Source organism: Pseudophryne corroboree, chromosome 3 (assembly GCF_028390025.1).
Source record: "Pseudophryne corroboree isolate aPseCor3 chromosome 3, aPseCor3.hap2, whole genome shotgun sequence".
Taxonomy (NCBI): Eukaryota; Metazoa; Chordata; class Amphibia; order Anura; family Myobatrachidae; genus Pseudophryne; species Pseudophryne corroboree.
In genome coordinates, this window is record NC_086446.1 from 178854441 (window position 1) to 178874856 (window position 20416).

At 40.5% G+C, this 20416-nt stretch overlaps 1 protein-coding gene across 2 annotated transcripts; it reads right to left on the bottom strand.

Annotated features, from left to right (window-relative positions):
• Positions 1-1224: 1224 nt before the first annotated feature.
• Positions 1225-20027, bottom strand: PLAU (plasminogen activator, urokinase). Of its 2 annotated transcripts, XM_063958642.1 has the most exons (12): positions 19943-20027; positions 17627-17708; positions 17517-17547; positions 17135-17239; positions 15231-15405; positions 14610-14710; positions 13942-14137; positions 13498-13649; positions 13151-13291; positions 12864-13012; positions 12151-12315; positions 1225-2739 (listed from the first exon to the last, which is right to left on the bottom strand). In XM_063958642.1, the coding sequence occupies exons 2-12, from the start codon at positions 17681-17683 to the stop codon at positions 2707-2709; spliced, it is 1305 nt and encodes a 434-aa protein (XP_063814712.1). In that variant the 5' UTR covers positions 17684-17708; positions 19943-20027; the 3' UTR covers positions 1225-2706. The 2 variants fall into 2 exon arrangements, with proteins under 2 accessions (XP_063814712.1, XP_063814711.1); XM_063958641.1 differs by lacking the exon at positions 1225-2739 and having other exon boundaries at positions 8191-12315.
• Positions 20028-20416: the final 389 nt, after the last annotated feature.

Here is a 20416-nt window from a genome sequence, read left to right on the forward strand (position 1 = left end):
ATTCTAAAATGCACAAGAGAGATAAAGTGAGTGAAGGGGGGCAGTCATGATAGGGTTACTGGTACATGGTGGTGAGTGAGAGAAACACTGGGATAGTTAAGGTGAGGAGAGCATTGTAAGGAAGAGCACAGCATGGATTGTGGGGGACAGAGGGAAAGGGCACCAGATTTGACTGACATGGACAAAGAGAAATGTGAAATGTTATACAGAATAGAGGATGGGGAAATTAGTCAGGGGCAATAAACTAATAATATAGTGACAATGAAATTATGCAGAAAAGGAGGTAGTATCAAGTAAATATCAATGAAACAGTGGAGAATGCAGGAAAACAACAAAGCTGGGTGGCCAGAGATTGGTCAGCGGTTGTGGGGCAGGATTGGTGGTAGTGGGGCAGGAGGGAAAACTATAAGGTAATAATAATAACAAAAATAGTAATAGTAATAATAATAAAGCCGTGCCGCCATTGATTTTACACTATCCGCCTCAACCGTCATCGTTAGTCATAGGCAAATGCGGGGGGGGGGGGGGGGTGTGTTCCAGTTGCACGGAAACCCCCCACCTTTTGGCAAGTGGCTCACATTATGACTACAATACAATGGTATATAATATGATTACTAGAGCTGCTGCCACATCATGCAGTTTAAGGGACAGAGTGGAGCTGCTGCACATGCCCAGTGGTAGGAGCTTCTTCTACCAAGTTTGCTGTGCATGTGGTTCTCAGTCCTCAAACAGAGAGTAGCTACCAGGAAGAAGAGACAGGAGCCTTACCATGAGGTGGGAGAATGTGTGCTTAGAAAGTGCAGTACTTGTTATATTATGTTTGTGTATGTATTTACTATTGTATGTTTAACATTTTCCTGGCCACTTTGTTTTATATAGCCTATACTAGAGACCATCTATAGTGACAAATATTATTACAGTACTCAATACAGTATGCAGTATATAAAAAGACCAATGTTTACATTAATGTCCAGGGTCGCTACCAGGTTCTTCTGCTGCTCCCCAGACTCCCGCACTTGCTCCAACGTTTCGAGAGTGGGAGATTGTGTTCTGACATTTGGAAACCCCCCTCTAGAAATCCTGCGTTTGCCACTGTTAGGCACTGCCAAGTTACAAGACCGACTAGAAAATAGGATTGAATTAGTACCCTGTGGTCCACATGTTGAAAACCTTTTATGATGGACACATGAAATTTGAAGTATATATTCAAATTTATTTTGCTCATTACAAAAGTACTATGAATGTTACACAGGTACATTTAAAGGCTATATCATTTTTGACTAGAAGTCAGCCAAATTACATGCATATTTCTGACTACACCCAATAGAAATATTGGGAGATGGCAAAAATAAAGCCACATTTTTTTTCTTACATTTTTGCAGTACTCTGTCAGTAACTCGGGTAAAGGTGTGTACACACGGTAAGATTTTTTCATCCGATTCTGACTATATAGTCAGAATCGGATGAAAAGATAGTGCAGATCGCAAGGTGACAGTCACCTTGCGATCCCGATCCGATGCCGATGCGCGGCCCCGCGCGGTCGGCATCGGCAGAAAAAATAGACTGTGCAGGCAAGTCAATCCTGACTATCTCTATAGAAGAGATAGTCAGGATTGCCACTTAGCCAAAATCGCACATAGCCAGCATCGCAAGCACACTCATTATGTGCTTGCGATACTGGCTAAGTGCCGACCCGGCCCCCCGTCGCACGGTGAGAATCGGATAAGTCCGAATCTCACCGTGTGTATGCACCTTAAGATTCGGCAATCTGTAACATGGTATGGTATTTTTCCTCCTAACTAAAGTCAACAAACTAAACTTTCCTTTTCAAGCTCTAAGTGGTCCATTTATTACAGACAGTGAGCCCTAAATCCTGCAAAAAAAGGTTACATTTATTTCACAGGAATTAGGCCTTCTATTTATCAAGTCCTGCAGCTATTCATGAGGCAATCCGTTAATGGGAAAGCTAGTTACTGCATATTTAAGAAGGACGGTTGCTCTTGTATGCTATTGTCAGCTCAGGATTATGCAAATAAAGCATTTTTTTCTTCTTACAACTTTATGAAAGTAGAGTGTTATTTATAGAGTGTGTATCGGCATTATATTTTCTCTTTCTGTATGGAACTACAAGTCTCAGCATAATAACACCTTTCATTATATTTGTAATTAGGGTGTGCAGTCCAAGGGGTGTGCAGTCCAAGGTCCCCCTCCCCGATAAACTTTCTGAAAATATTATTTAAAAAAAAAATAATTTGAAGTTATTTCTATTTTTTAGATAATCTACATGGAAGTCAGTGACTGGGCTCCTGGCACAGTGGGTAGGCGTGAGGTGAGCCAAACTTATATGTGCCAAATGCATATTGCTGCCAGACAGGATTGCTGGGGAGCTGATAAACAGAACCCTTAGGGGTTCTAGATTTACTAAAATTTCTAAAAAGGAAAGGCTTAGGTGTTGCCCATAGCAACCAATTAGATTTCAGATATAATTTTGTAGAATGTACTAGATAAATGATAACTAGAATCTGATTGGTCGTTATTGGCTACACCTTCACCTTTCTTTTTTATAAGCTTTAGTAAATCTACCCCTTGTATTAATTGTATAACTATAACCCGTGTCCTTAATTGTGTTGTGATTGTTTTAAATGACCCTATTAAGGCATGGAAATTAGGTAATCCTTTTTACTTGTCTTGTTCAATTTCATTACTTCACACTGAAGACACATTTCTCTGGATGAAGCTCTGAAATAGAAAGAGAAATAGCATTCAGCGCGTAATTCTGTGATTTATTCAAAGCTGACATCTATTATTTTCTACACTTATATTTTGGGGGCCTGTGCCCTTCATCAGTTTACAGTTTTACTACCAAAACGTGTCCTGGGAAGATTAAATAAATCACACCTTCACAGTTTTGACAAGTTGTGTTTTGTATATGTCTTCTTTGTTATAGGTGGTAGCGTGTGGTGTGGGTTCCCTTCACCTGGAAGATTGTTGAGGTTTGCTGTTTTGCATTTTAGATCTCCTGCCTAGTACCAGCTTGACCTGACCCTGCTCCTGCGTCAGGAACATATGATCTGTTACAAGTTTAGGAACAGAAGTGCAGTTGGAACCAAAGTTAAAATAGAGACAGACGATCTGGGAGTGATTTTGTGCCAGAGTATATAAATATCACAGGGGGGATGGTTGGAAGGTGTTTAAGACTAAACTTCCATGTTTATTGTCATAGCTAAGTAGAGGTCCCATGAAACTTCTGATTATTACTGTTACTCTTACTGTTAATGATTTTAATAAGACGTGCAATATGCCTATTTTAGTTCATTATACTGATAAAATAAATAAATTTTATCAGTATATAGTCAAATAATTTTGATACCCACTATAATGTTGATGCAAAGTAGTTCTGTGCTACTAGTTCTGAAAGCAGGGTAAGTAGTCATGATGTCAACATGCATAGGAGGGAATTCAATTAGGCGTGAGGTTTAGCAAGGTAAAAAAACTTTGCGTACCTCGTGCCCAATTTTGGATTACCATGGGTATGCGCGCTCCCGATACCCGCAGTATCCACTTTTTAAAAATGCTGAAAATCCTTAGATGCAAGACAAAATAATAATACATGTCCGGTGGTCTCCATGGCTCCTGATGGTCTCCCTTTTAACTTCCCCCTGGGGAGGGGTCTGCTGGGAGTCACGGATGCTGTTGGGAGGCTAAAGGGCTGCGGGGAGATGTAGTTATCCCAGCAGTCAGCGTCGTGAGGATGACACTGCACAGGGGGGGGGGGTCACACATACACTGTGGGTCACACACACACTCACACATGCTCATGCACACTCATACACACTCACTTACACACACTCACACCCCTTTCAGGCATCAGACTCTGGAATTTTCCAGGTCTGAACTCCATGACCAAGGTCAGGAGAAGGGCCACGGACCCGAGACTTAAGTCCCTGGTCATTTGCATTCAGACATACCAAAATTCCAGGTCGATGTGCGTTCATTTGCATAAATCCTGGGGTTTTGCTGCATGTCTGAAAGGGATATTACACACCTCACATATTCACTGCTGCGGATCCCGATGCTGGAATCAAGTCAACGCTTTGGAAGGTGGGGAATTACAGACTAATTAAGCTAATTAGAAACTTCTAATCGTGTAATTAATAGGGTTAATAGATGGACACTGGAATCTTGGTTGGCTTACTGTGCAATGATCACCCCCAGTAGCTGCAAACTATACTGGGAAATGATTCCCCCTCCAGCGGCAGAAAGTGCTGTATACCGCCGTAGCTTGTCCGGGGTCCCGCCGTCCATCTATTAACCCATGTTGACGGGGTGTGCATTAAGCTGTGAGTGCTTGCTATCTACTAACAAGTTTAAGTGATCTAGAATGCACTAATTTGGAAACGCATCAGCTGTGACTTTATACTCTGCTACGGATGTTTTTCTACTCATCTACTAATCTATTGCAATTTTGCTTTGGGCTTTACTAAAGGCTAATATATATTTATGCATGCAGTATTCAATTAACAGCTGTGGACAGAGTCTGACATGAATTTGCACTAACTGTTTGCATGTTTGCTTGATCTGGACTGTGGCTCTAAATAACGGATGACCAGCAAGATATAATTAATTTCATTAAAAAGCTGTGATTAATTAATTGCTTTTGTGCACGGATTAATTAACAAACGAGGACTGATCATTCCGGTGCTTTATAGAAAATGGAGAGGATTATATGATGTATTTCCAATGGCTAGGTTGTTTAGGACCAATTAATCTCTGAATTAATTGTCATTTTAAGTATATTTTATACACCGGCCGTGTGTTTAGTGTTGTATGTTTATGTGTTTTGTCTATATTGTGATATTAAATTTATAAAATCTGAATTCTGGCTGTGCAGCGCTTCAATTACTTTTGTTTGGTGGTACTTTTTTTGGGAGAATCAGTGATCTCCTTTTTCTTTGAAGCTGCAGTACACCCAGATTGAAGTGAGTTATTTTATCTGGGAAATTCTCCCTAATTAAGTCAGCGCCTAGACAAATCTTTTTTCTTTTTTGGAATTGGTATAAAGTTACAGATGAGGCACAATGCCATGTGGCACAATGTATGGCTCACTCATATCGGGCCTCAGTCTTTTGAATTTTAACCTGGCTAGCGTCCAAATTGCACACAGCAGCTGCATGCAGTTCCAGCACCAGCGTCCAGAGGGCTCGTGCATTTAAGAAGCATTTCCAATACAAAACTGTGTCGCAAAGTCCATGGTGCCAAATGGGGCTATTTGGTGCAATTTGAAGATAAGTATATATGTGTGTACACCTCTGTACCTTCTGTCACCTTCAGTATACAGTATATATGGCTTAAGGAGCTAGAAGGGATGTACTTTCTTTGGCAACAACAAAAACAGGTCAAGAAAATAGTCACCACTGATTTGTGCAATCCACAAAAACAAAACTTAAAAAAACTTCTAGTCTTTTATCTCCAATGTATTGCCAATACTCATTTAGACATAATAATTAAACCTATAATTTGGTGACAGAAAAGATGCTACAGGGCCATTAAGTCTACCATTTTATATGCCTTCAAGTGTGTGTGTATATATGCTTGTTGTTATATATACAGTTACAGTAAATACTGTATATCAGGGCTGTAACTCAAGTGGTGCAGATGATGCTTTGCACACAGCACAGTTAGGCTGTGGGCGCACCATCCACAGCCACCCTGCTTGCCCATCTTGGAATGTGTCAGACAGCTGCAGTGCAGTCCATTGTAGACATGTCGGCAGGCAGCGCCTCTCTCCTGTGTGCTCCCCCTTTTACTGTGTATGTGCAGTGTTAATGCTGGACTTCCGGGTCTCGGAGATGGTTGTAGACACTGAGGACACAATCAGTAATGTGAGTTACTTGTGGTGGACACACACACACACACACACACACACACACACACACACTCACACACACACACACACACACACTCCCTCTCCCTTCCATAATGTGTATAAAGGGCCCTACTGTGGTGTAACGTGTATAAGTTGTACAACTGTGTGGTGTCATTTGAATAATGGACACTAATGTGTGGTGTAATTTGAATTGGTACAGTTTTGTGTACATATTTGAAGAGAAAAAGGTGGTCACACCAAATATTGATTGGATTTAGATTCCTCTTCTGTTCATTCACTTTGCATTTTTGGATTTTGTTAATTCATAAAAATAAGAATGCTTTCAAAAATTAACACTTTTTGAAAACATTCTTACTTTGCAGGATTTTTTCCACACCTGCCTAAAACTTTTGCACAGTATCATATATAACAACAAGCATTTAACTTGCATATATTTATATACATAAAACAATATATATAAATAACCCTTTCAGTCTACCTCACTCTAGTATGTCGCCTTGTTCTACAAATAGTTATTTGTTTAATACGGTCTTCATCATTAATAACCTTGATATATTTTCATATTCATATTGAATTTTAGCAGACAATGTGATTTTTTTATGTTATAAATGCCTCTAAAGAGAGAGAAAACCACCAGAACAGTACACAGTACTGAAGGTGAAGTCTTACAGTCAGGGCCATCTTAACAGCATTGTAGGCTTTGGGCAAAGCAATGCACTGGGGCCCCTACACACCCATTCATGGCAATAAATGTAAAAATTAATCATAACCTACTCCTCCAGCGGTCCCACACCATCTCTCCACCTGCTTCCATAGAGCGAATGGCTATCAGCACTCTGATTGGTGGATAGCTGATTGGTGGATAGCTCCAGCCATGCACCAATCATCTTGATGACAGCCATGCACTGCTGTCATTCACTGGCAGGTAGAGAATGCTGTCTGGCAGCTCTGATTGTAATTCAGAATCAGAGCAGCTGTGCATCATTACCTGCCTCCCAAGAAGCTCTGGAGGCACCAGCTCAGCCCACCCCTGCTCGAAGACCCCTAGAATCATACAGCCTTGTGCAGCTTCCCGCTGTGTTATATGTTAAGATGGCCATGTTACCAGTGACCTATAAAGTGGCAGTTTAGCCTCTTTATTCCTCCCCTAAAAATTCTATACAACCAAATACTCTACTGCCTTTCCTATTTCTTGGCTACATTGCGCACTCACCTTTGTATCATCTAAAACTATACTGTAAATCCAAATTTCACTTGGTGACATTACACAACTATTCATTCTGTGCCCAACTTTCCAATTTTTATCTCCAACAGGTGTTATATTACATTTTGATGGTTTCAATTTTAGATTCCACACATTTGTCCATTCCATAAACTCTAGTCATTAAGCATTTGATTTACCCCTTTTGAGGCATCTTTCTAGTTACAAAACTTTGTATCACCTGCAAAAGAAACCTAAGACCTCAAGTAACATTAAAATACAGAGCCCAGTACTGATCTATGACATTCTCCCATGGTTAACTGCCTGTCCTCTGAAAAAATGTAAATAAGCTGTAATCACTGATCCATTACAATCTATCACTTTACTTAGTACTGAGCCAAAACATTCCACTCACATTTGATTGACGCAAGTCTATTAATTTCCCTGTTTTTATTAAACCTAAAAATTATTTTTGTACAAAAGAACCCCCTTTGTCTTTTGAGCCTATCCCCAGTGAGCCGGGTTAATGTGACAGCAAGCACTGATCTTTAATTACTATTCCATCTATACCACTTGAAACCATCTGATTTTAGTTTGCAAATTCAAATAACAGGCCGACTATAATGCTGCCCACGGTTTGGCGGCCGTGTGGGATGCCGGTTGAACTCGGGCATTCTTTTTTAAAGAGGCAATCACTTGCAAGGCAATACCATTCCTTGTAAGTGATTGCCCCTTTAACAAAACGTCCGGGTTTCGCCGGCACGGGTGGCATTACATCCAGTCCCACGTCTTTTAATAAGTAAGTGTGTAATTGCTCTAACTGTAATTGCAGTAGTGTTTGTCGTTTCCTTCTAGATCACATAACCCCTTTCAATTCGCAACAGTAAATACAAACAAAAATGGTTATTTAAACAATGACCGGAAAACGATTTTTGATATTAATTTAACATTTACAAATACTAATGCCACACTGCTATTAGAATTTTATAATGTTTTACACTTCTTTACTATTTTTAATCAGATCTTACGTTCCTTTGTTTCTTAGATATCCTGCAATTTATTACATACTATACTGAACACATCAAATGACATCATGTACACATTTGTATATTCATAAATAGTTTATTAACATAAATTAAAATAATACAATTGACATAAAAAAAATAGTACAAATAAACATTTGAATACATTTAAGATTACAGAAGGGGCCAGCCCATAAGAAATGATATGAAGGTAAACAAGGTACATAAAGATGGTCTTGGTATTGCTAAAAAGTCTCAGACCATCGGTAATTACATTCTTGCCATCTTCCCACATAGACATATTAAAATGTGTCTATGGCAAATTTATTTGGCAGAGAAGGGACAATTTGGTTGATATGTACCTTGTACCTTGTTACTAGATAAAAAAAAGTATTTTAAAACAGCAACACTACAGAGAATGTGATCTTGGCGTTTGTTTTATTCGCTGTCTATAGGTACCTACCTACACACTGGGGTTACAGTTCTGCATTTAACCTGTTCTTTTGTTGCTGTTTTGTTAAATACATTCATTACTAATATTGTTACTGAAAACAGAAGGTGTGTCTTTTCGTAGATGATATTATGAGCTGTAACAGTGTTGATACCCCAGAAGGGATAAAGAGATGCGTAGTGATTTGGCAAAATAGTGGAATGGATTAAGGTGTGGAAACTTACATTTTCTACATCAAAATGTAATGAATTGATGTGCGGCACAATATTGCGAAACCAGAATACAGAATGACTTTGGGTTTATAATATATAAGATGACCTGAAGGTAAGCCAGCAGTTGCAGCAGGGACTCATGCAATGCCTTCATCCCCAACCCCCACCAACATTTACTAAAATGCCAGATTAGATGGCTCTCTATGTAAGATGCGTTTCTAACATAAATGAACTGCACATAAATGTCAGAGGCAGGGAGAATCTTTGTGCAAAATGCAAATATTTGCCTTTTCAATGCTTTTAACTAGTGTTAGTTTGCATTGCTTCTTTTTCCATTTCAGTGAGTCTGACGTGCGCCAGCGCAGTTGGAAATTACTTTCATTTCAGTAGTAACTATCACCTTGTAAATGCAATGAAAGGCGTTTACATCTCAGTGTGGCTTGAATAAGAAACATCCTGTTTCTCACTCCGCATTTAAAATACACAAAATGAACACATCATAAACTTAGCAAAAAAATATATGCGGCGGAAAGTAATGGAGTCCGGGATCGCTGGAGGTTACGGGGTGCCGGCCGATCTTGGACTTTTTTTTAAAGAGGCAATCACTTACAAAGCATGATTTTGTCTTGTAAGTGGTTGCCCCATTAAAAAAACAACAGAGATCGTCCAGCATCCCGCACCTCTTGCAATCCCGGACGCCATCACATCCCGCCGTTGAAATGGAAATATAAATCCATTGTAGTTGATATACATCTTTTTACTTAAACAAGCATTAGTACAATACCAGTGTGTACTCTGCCCCTCTTTAATGAGAGATGTTGCTGAGTGCCTTGTCCACAAGAGGTCTCCTGAGAGTAGCTTTTAGAATAACATGTATACAGTATGTGCTAGTAAATCTTAATGTAAACAAGTCGCCTCTATAGTGTTGCTGATTTCAAATACAAAAATAACATTTGTGTAAACAAACATAATTCCTTCCACAGAAATAAATATATAATAAAATAATTACATAAATTATTAAACTTAGAAATAATTTACTGGTTACATATGTACAAAGGCCCTCATTCTGAGTTGTTCGCTCGTTGCCGAGTTTCGCAATATTGCGATTAGTCGCTTACTGCGCATGCGCAAGGTTCGCAGAGCGCATGCGCTTAGTTATTTTACACAAAAGTTAGGTATTTTACTCACGGCATAACAAGGATTTTTCTTCGTTCTGGTGATCGGAGTGTGATTGACAGGAAGTGGGTGTTTCTGGGCGGAAACTGGCCGTTTTATGGGTGTGTGCGGAAAAACGCTGCCGTTTCTGGGAAAAACGCGGGAGTGGCTGGAGAAACGGGGGAGTGTCTGGGCGAACGCTGGGTGTGTTTGTGACGTCAAACCAGGAACGAAACTGACTGAACTGATCGCAGTGGCAGAGTAAGTCCCGAGCTACTCAGAAACTGCTTAGAAATTTCTATTGGCAATTATGCAAATCTTTCGTTGTCAATTCTGCAAAGCTAAGATTCACTCCCAGAGGGCGGTGGCTTAGTGTGTGCACTGCTGCGAAAAGCAGCTAGCGAGCGATCAACTCGGAATGAGGGCCAAAGTTTTTGCCACCTTGACTAGTGGATATACCCTCACGAGGACTGGTTCAGTAAACAGCGCAAAGCCATATTAACCCCTTCGTTGCTGAAGAAAATGACATCTAACTGCCATGAACATATTCTTAATAGTCACTCACTGTTGAAAATTATTATTTGAAATGCTCTAGACACTAATGGCTTCAAAAACGTTTTTCACCTGGCTAACATATCCTGTATATACTTTCCACTGTGCTCTAAGTACATTGCTCCAGGACAAGCAGTTAGAGTGTCATATGCTGGCTGCACATGCGATACTATAGGCAACGGCAGGCAAACCGTGCCATGTCTCTGCATGTGTTGTTTACAAAATAGCTAAAACTCATGTTGGTGAACATGGTCAGACGGTGACTGCTACTGGATACCCGTCCATCATTTTGCAATTGCAGGCCCCACTGACACAGTAATAATTTTGCAAGTCGACCTGGGTGCCGAACAGATGTACAGATGGAGCCCTCCTCATCTATCCCTTTAATAGGATTAACTGAGCCAGGGCAGTCGGAGTTAATCCCCTGCTGTAATGATTTAATCCCCTGCTGTATTGTTCTCTCTGTATTGTATTGCAGCTGAGAACAATAGATGAAAGGCTTATGCTAATAAACCATGGAGCACCTAGGTGCAGCAGAGAAGACTAGATGAGCGAGGCTCTATCTGTATGTAGTTAATCCACATGTATGGCTACACTGCACAATAATTAAGAGGCAGGAAAACTACATACATGGCCAAGATCTCTAAACTTTACCCTGGGGGAATGTATCTAACCTTCTAAAGAGGACAGGTGAAATTGGCCATCCAACCAATCAAATTCAATCTATCATTGTACTGAGTGTACGTGATACATGATAGCTAGAAGCTGATTGGTTACTATGGGCAACTTCTCCAATCATCCTCTTTAGAAGGTTAGCTACATCTTCCTCCGTATGCTATGAATGGTATTGCCTGTTCATCTCCATCTTCTATTACATATATATATATATATATATATATATATATATATATATATATATATATATTCAGACTTCTATAGTTTTCTTTGTACAGTGAAGGGGTTCAACATGGTATCGGCATATAAAATAATAACATCATAGGATGAAATATGTTATTCACGAACACTGTAATATAAGCTATAGCTAATTTAGACTGCAAGGAGATTTAAAATAATAATAATTTGCTGGCTAGATGTGTTGAACCTGAGGAATAACAGTATGGACATTCAGATCAGTTTCAGGGTTTCAGAATTTATGGACCTGAGTAGCACAGAGAACACCGCTAGCACTTATCAGTCCATAAAACATGTCTATCCCGATAGGAGAACGTGCACCATTCTCTCTGCTTGTGCTCTGCTATCTGCTTTATCCTGTGCAAAGCATAGAAATCACAGATCCTTAGTACGACATACACTGCACTCCATTCATAAACAGCTCAGACTGGATAGAAAACCCATGTGCACAATCTTTTAACATACCGAGCATGCGCACACTGTTATTTACTCACAATGCAACGTGTAGTAATAAACAGCAAAAAAAATAATTAAAAACAATAATGAAAAAAATGGCAGCATGTCGTAGCTTACAAATAAACATTGGTTCCATTCTTAACATCAAAATTACCAGGCAGGCTTGGCTGGCAGAGTGAGCCCAATAAGTTTCCCTTCTCTCCTCTACCTTCCATTTAATCTGAGTTACTGGGAAGACTGTGTGCTCACTTTGGAATAATGTTATTTCCCACATTAATTGATTTAGCTATGTTATTTCTCACATTACTAGATTCGGCCATGTGCTCCTGTATCCAGGGCAAGTAGTTTGTGATTCGGGTGTACACTCCAGGTTTGTTCTCCTTGGCACACCCTTCCCCCCAGCTAATTATACCATATAGCACCATTTGCTCATTGTACTGGCAGGTCAGAGGGCCACCAGAATCTCCCTAAAAAAAAAAAGAAGTTAAAATAAATCATTAGAAAAAGTGAAGTTGACAAAAGAGCAGTTTTTAAGCAATCTATTGCAATACATTTACTCAACAGCAGTGGCATCACTAGGGGGGTACAGGCCGCATCCGGGTGTCACCCGCTGAGGGGTGACACCAAATATGCTGACTCCTCTTCAGTGACAGTAGTCGGGGGCTGCACTGTAACGTTACCTGTCACAGTATAGGAGCCAGCACTGCAGACAGACAGACAGACAGACAGTCTCCAGAGGCAGCCCAGAATCTCTGGGACCCTCAAAATGATAAAAACAGGGGTCGGGCTATAGGACCACACCTCCTTAATGTGAGCCCATTCCCCTTCCCATGTGGCCACACCCCTTTTAGCAGCACACATCTTTGCCATGCGCAGGGGTATTCCACCTACACCAGGTGTCACCAAGCATAATCACGCCTCTGCTCAGCAGTTCAGATAACCACTAGGGGGCAGCTGTTGTTTGTGAAAGACTCGTCAGGTCCAGACACTTCACTCATCATCGTCATCAGCTCACCTTGCATGCATCCACTTTCCACTCTGGATGTCCAGCACAAAACATATTGTTATTAATCAGTTTCCCATAGTATTGCTCTGACTGGCACACATCCTGCGAGATGAGCTGAACAGATGTGGACTTCAGGGTTTGGGAGAACACAATGCTATCTAGAGGAAGGAAGGAATAAAGGCAAGTAAGTAAGTATGCATTGACATACATTTCTATATACCAGTACAGTAGAAGAGTACAATGTCTCAGAGTACAGTAATAGAGTACAATAAGTCTGCAATAGTGTATTCATTTACCATATGACTCTTTTCCAAATCCAGCAATCTCACAGTGTGTCCCATCCTTCATCCTCATGTCAGCTGATGGCAAACAGACGGTCTGTACGGAACTGGACATCGAAGCGCATTGTCCCGATGCAGAACGGATCTTCATCAATGCTATAAAAAGGTTCTGGGAGTTAGTAGTGGGACAGGAAAACCTACTGTCTCAGTGTCTCATAGAGCACTATACCTTTTACATATATGTACTCTAACGTACACCTAACATTTGTAAGCAGGAAAGTTTTGCTGCTTACAATTAAGAAAAGACCGTACGTTTGACTGCATTCATCCCACCACTAAGCCTTTGTGTTTGCATCTCTTACCAATATCATTGTCCAGTGCATTTGTCCTATCACTGTAATGTTGGTGACGGATTATTTTCTCCACCTGAAATCTCTGTTCCCTGTGATCATTTGTCTCATCAATGTTAGATTTTCCCAGGATGACCACATAATCCTTGGGCTCTGGATAATCACTAAATAGAACACAAACATCAATGGTCAAGCAGGGTTGCAAGTCATAGGCATCTGTGTGAGTGTCGGTGATACAGGAAACATGTATACCTATTTACTTCCAACATCTAATAGTAGTTAGCAAAAATGACATGTACATGCACTATGCCACAATTGTGATGCACACGTAAAGGTAATAAAAGATACATTCATTTCAAATAATGGCATTGAAAGGAATTTCATTTTCCCCAGTCATTATTGGTGATGCTGATTAGTCAACATTACCCCAGGAAAACATGCTGGATCATCACCTACCTGTCTGGAAAGCAATGGGCTGCAGTAAGCACCCAGCAGGGGTGAATGAGACTTGCTCCACACTGGAAGTATTGCTGCTGTTTGTTTCTCCTGCTAACCTGGTACAGTGTGGCTATCCATGGCTGTGACTCAATAGGATTACTTCTTCCGCCAACTATTTTATACATTTTGTGCTGACGACGGCCACAGGAGGATTCTGTATCATAAAAAGAGAGTACGGTCATTCTGGTTCATTCACAACAACACAAATATGGCTGTAATACAGAAAGGCTAAGCTCCTGTGATATATTGTGTCAACAGAACTCGCTGAATTCACATTTGACTACGCCTCCCTCCTGCAGTATGGACACAGTACTCTACAGTCAACAGAGACCTCCAAGCCCAAAGCACAGCAGCATGGAACTTGTCACATGACATATTGATTGTAGCATGCATCATATCACAGAACCACAATCAGATTCAATAACTTTATTTAGGTTTACAACTGTACCAGTGTAAACAGTAATACATTAGTTTTTTCCTATTTGTTTGCCACATGCAGTATATCTCAAATACCACTAGATGGAGACATTGTTCAGAAAAACTGAAGTGCACCTAATATTTTTGGCATTTGAATGACATTTGTGTTTTGCCACAGGTTATGAAATGTTTGTTGTGCATACACTCACCTGTGGTTATCTCTTCACATTTTGGCAGCTGGCAAAACATGCTTACAATGCCTGTTGGTCCCTTAAAGTAGCACCATGGTTTAAGGCCATTGTTTGGGTTCCTGTAGGGAAACATTTTTACAGTTACACCCCTCAGATAATACACTTGTTGATACTTATGGATCAGTTGGGATCAAGCCAAAAAAATGTTACTGGAAAAAGAGAAGGATCTGAGAGAGAAAAGAGAATAGGTATATGTATTTCTGTACTGTGGATGAACAGTTGCAGAGTGAGGTAAGCTATGACTTATCGAAATGTGGGAGGGCAATTGGTTGTTTATTACATCTTAAATGAGTGCAGGTAGGTTAGCCAAGGTCTTACACAAATCTTTGGGCTCTATTTACTAAAGCCTTGGATGGAGAAAAAGTGGACGAAGATAATGTACCAGTCAATCAGCTCTTAACTTTCATTTTTCAAACCCAGCCTGTGACAGGGCAGTTAGGAGCTGATTGGCTGGTACTTTATCTCTGTCCACTTTCTCTCCCTCCAAGACTTAATAAATAGACCCCACAGTATGATGAACTTTGTGGAATTCAGTTAGAACCCAGTGGCAAGTAATCAGTAAGTAGCATGTAATATTACCTGCAGTAGTTGTGCTTCCCAAGTCCCAGCTTTAGTGCTTCCTTCATCTGAGCATTAAAGTAATGTTTTTTTAAGAGTGGAGAATCCCAGTGCAGACAGTCATAGTTGCTGTTGGTTTTGGAAGCTGTGCCACGGTAATCATTGCCACAGTCTTTGTAGCACTTAGCTCTCAAGTCTGGAAAAGAAGATTTTATTACATTACAAACACAACAAGCATATTCCATTTACATAGTGAATATAGCTGATTGCAGGAGTTATATCCCATACAATTCCCAGCACTATACAGCAATGAAGTCACAATGACACATGTCACAGCACTGTCTCTCTCTTCACGATTTCTTCGGATGCCTGACTAAAATGTCAGCAACTACGGATAGTTTGTGTATACTTAGGAAACAGAGGATATACACCTGATATATGCTTTGCACGGTCTCTGAGGGAAGCGGTCACCATACCACTAGTCATGATCCCAGACATCACAATGCCAACGCCAGAATCCCGACTAGTGGTGAAATACCGATGCCACATGATTTCCTCCCTCTGTGGGTGTCATGACACCCACAGAGGGGAATAAATCCTGTAGCAAGCGTAGCGAGCCACCGTGCCCGCAGCATGGCGAGCGCAACGGACCCACAAGGGGCTTGCTAGCGCTCACCCCACTGCCGGCATACCGGTGGTTGGGATCCCGCTGTCGGTATATTGACCCCGCCCACCGGCTTTACATACCAATCCCGTCTATGAAATACACTTATTGCTTCTTTAGGTGATAAATGGGGGTATGGGTCATTAGGTCGGCCACACTTAGGTCAACAGTCATTAGGTCGACCACTATTGGTCGACATGCACTAGGTACGGCATGGTCACTAGGTCGACATGGAAAAAGGTCGACATGAGTTTTTTATCTTTTTGTTTGGTGTCGTTTTCTTCGTAAAGTGACGGGGAACCCCAATTAGTGCACCGCTTTGCTCGCCATGCGCTCCGCACAGGTTACTATTCCCAATCGTAGTCCACGTGGATCATAAAGTATGAAAAAGTTAAAAAAATGGAGAAAAAAACATGAAAACTAGGTCGACCTTTTTCTATGTCGACCTAGTACACGTCGACCTAGTGACCATGTCGACCCAGTGACCACGTTGACCTAGTGACTATGTCAACCATTAATGGTCGACCGTTAAGTGTAGTCGACCTAATGACCGTATCCTGATAAATGGAGTTACCAGATATTATTTTATTTATCTTTTATAATCTTATATATTTATCTTTTATAACAGTCTAGGAGCAAAATTTATATAAATAGAATGGGCAGCATCTCCACTTCTGCAACATCTCCCTATGGGGGGGTATTCTATTAGGAGCAATCCTTTTGTGGCCAATAATAACGGTCTGATAGCGTGATTTTTGGCCAATGGTCATTATCATGCTATCCATTTATAGGCTATTTATATCGACCGAAAAAGGAGCCGCAGTCATGCGATAACACATGGGAACCAGGATAAGCTCCCGATCCCATGTGTTATTGTGGCTCCAGCGGCTGCTTATCGCAGATTATGCTTCGGGTGCTTCAAGTATCGGAAGCATAATCCCTGATAAATGCCGGTTTACAAGGCTAATTGGATAGCCCACAGCGAAAACTATTAGCAGCGGTAAATTGCCACTGCTGATAGGATACCAGCCTTTGGGGTAAATTTACTAAGGTGGGAGATTTTTAGAACTGGTGATGTTGCCCATAGCATCCAATCAGATTATATCTATTATCTGCTAGAAGCAGCTAGATAAATGGTAAGTAGAATCTGATTGGTTGCCATGGGCAACATCACCAGTTCTAAAAATCTCCCATCTTAGTAAATTTACCCCTATGTGTCTGTATGAGCAGTGCACTGTTAGCTTGTTTGTTTGTAACATACCTTTCTCACAGTGCACTCCAGTGTACCCTATGGGGCAGACACATCTATAGGATTTTTTGTTGATTCTGGAATATGCACAACTTCCTCCATGCAAGCACACACATTCTGTGGAGAGTGAAAAGAAACTGTAAACATAAACACATAAAAACAAACAACAGACAAAAAAACAAAACAATGCAATAGAAAACTATATAAAATGAAACACTAGACTAGTAACATTTACCATTAATCTTTTACATGAATGCTGCTTATATAATGTAATCTCAACTACACATTTTAATCTGTTATAGTAGTCTGCCATGATTCTGTTGAGAGCGGCACATTTATTGCTTATGGAATAAATAGGCTTTGCAGTTGTTACATGATTGCAGGCAGTTCATACCTTCTTGCTCCTTTGTTTTTTTGTGGGGTTTCTAAAAGAAAAAAAGTTTAATTAGCTCTGTAATATATAGTACCTGAAATTAGTGTAACAGCAACAGCGATATAACATACCGATTCCAGTACTGTAAGAAGTACCAACAGAACAGCTGAGGCCAGGATAAACTTCATCTTCTGTAGTATGCAGTTCTTCTTGCTAAAATAAAAGTCACAATATGAGATCTTAGAACTTTCATTAAAAAGAAAAAAAGGTTGCTAAAAAAAAGTTTACTTGACAACGTATTTTTCTAGAAGAACTCAGTAAAACATATGGACATAGGGCCATATTTTCTACATACTTGTTTTTGCAGCATATACTGTACAAACATTTCATCTTTCTATTCTTAACTGTATTTATAAAGTGCCCACATATTCCGCAGAGCTTTACCAAGAATGTTTCAGCTCTTCACTTGAATTCCTAATCCAGTGGAGTTTACAATCTATATTCCCATCCACATAGACACACACACACACACACACACACACACACACACACACACACACACACTCTCTCTCTCTCTCTCTCTCTCTCACACACGTCAGCTGCCAAATACCCTGCAGGTATGCTTCTTGGAGTGTGGGAGGAAGCCCAAACACTGGAGTACATGCAGACCCCTCACAGAATACCACACTGGTTGGAATCAAACCCTTGACTGCAGTACTGTGATACTGCAAAGCTATCCATTGCACTACCATGCTTCTCCAATCTGCTTATATGTCGTATAAATTATCAAATAGGTAAGCGAGGAGTCACATATAAATGTGTTTATTAGCACTTATTATATAGCGCACACATATTCCGCAGCGCTTTACAGAGAATATTTGGCTATTCACATCAGTTCCTGCCCCAGTGGAGCTTACACTGTATATTCCCTACCACATGTACACACACACACACACACACACACACACACACACACACACACACACACACACACACACACATTCACGCTAGGGTTAATTTTGTTGGGAGCCAATTAATCTACCAGTATATTTTAGGATTGTGGGAGGAAACCAGAGTACCCAGGGAAAACCCACGCAAGCACAGGGAGAATATACAAACTCCACACAGTTAGGGCTATGGTGGGAATAAAACCCATGACCTCAGTGCTGTGAAGCAGTAATGCTAACAATCACACTGCCCGTGCTGCCCAATTAGTGCTGCCACTGCTTGTTCCAAGTTCAAATGATGTATACTTCACAGGAAACAACAGAAATATTGTCAAATTATAATATCAACCTGCAATATACATGTTTTGGAATTAGTTGAATTTCAAATAGAGGGACAGATGTATTAACCTGTAGAAGGCATAAGGAAGTGATAAACCAGTGATAAGTGCAAGGTGACAACGCACCAGCCAATCATCTCATAACTGTAAATTTGCATATTGGAGCTGATTGGCTGGTGTGTTTATCACCTTGCACTTATCACTGGTTTATCACTTCCTTATGCTGTCTCCAGGTTAATACATCTGCCCCATTAATTGTTGCAGTAGAGCTATTTTTCATTTCAATGTCCCCTCACAAAACAATGATCTATTAGGAGTATTGGATTGCAGTACCAGAGGCCACCTACAAATCAATAAAAGAAGATAGAGGTAAAAGAAACAAAACTGCTGCAAAAAGGGATCATTTTGTATTTTATAATACAACAGTAGCGCTAATGTCTCTCAGAACGCCCTTCAACTTTTTTATTATTATTAATTATTATTATGATTATTATTATTATTATTATTATTATTTAGTAATAGTGGACTGTAAAAAGAGCCATAATAGGAGTTAAAGCATTGTGCATGATATTGCTCTCCGTCATCATTTTTGCTGGGAAACAGAAGTAACAAAACCATGTAGCATAGTAGAATATTGCAAATATGCAGAAAATGTAATTAACACATACATCAAAAACATTTTTGTGCTGTCTGTAAAATAGTATAACCTACATAGTGCCTTAAGTGTGGAGAAATACTCCTGCCTAGAGAGCATGGTAAATAACTTACTTTGGGTCTGTAATGGGTATAAAAGATAGAAGATAGGTGGATAAATAGAAAAACACTAGCATTTGTCAAAGCCATCACATAAGCCTCCTCCCATATAAGTAACAAGGCTAATTCAGCAGCATTTATAATTAAATCGATTGTACCGATTATTGTCATCAGCATCATAAATACTACAAATGATGCACTAGCATAGGACATGTGCAATGCACAGTACTGTGGCTGCAGCTTCCCTGGTACATACAGTACATTATTCATACATGAACTGATGAATTTCCAGCGCTGCAGCATATCGCTATGTGCCAACACAGACCTCGCATCTATGCTGGAGTCAATAAAGACCCCGTTATGGAAATATATATAAGTTTATATGCAGAATTCCTGAAATGTCACTCACCACCAGTACGGGTAATAATCCCGGGGCTAGTTTGCACTGATGCTCTATTATCTATTCTGCAAACAGCTGTGTTACTGATCTCCTGTCCTGCAGCAGCCGGGACTGTGCCTTATAACAGGCAGCTCGGCTCCCTGGTTGGCTGGCGCCGTGCCCCGGGCGTGGCAGCTGTATGCAGAGGCTGTACCGCAGCAGCCGCATCATCCTGTATACTAGTGATGGGACCTGTGACTCAGGCTCCGGGGGATTCACACTGGTTTCGTAGTAGAGGATCGGCTTAACCCCGTGCGCGCCAGAGAGAGCAGCAGGAAATCCGGAACACTTATTACACATTAGCAGTACGGTACTAATGGTATTGCTATTGAGACCCATGTAACTATGGGTCTCAATAGCATTACCATAAACCACTGGTTCTAAAACTGTGTGCCGAGACACCCTGTGGGGTGGGGGGGGAGGGGGGGGTGCCTTTAGACACTT

Bases quoted from the DNA above. Each gene is read 5' to 3' on its own strand.
- PLAU (XM_063958641.1), bottom strand. From the start codon at position 17,683: ATGAAGTTTATCCTGGCCTCAGCTGTTCTGTTGGTACTTCTTACAGTA. The intron at 13,013-13,150 runs GTAAATGAATAC...TCCTTCCTCTAG, and splicing joins ATTTGGAAAAGAGTCATATG to ATAGCATTGTGTTCTCCCAA. The intron at 12,316-12,863 runs GTGAGCTGATGA...TTTTTTTTTTAG, and splicing joins GGAAAGTGGATGCATGCAAG to GGAGATTCTGGTGGCCCTCT.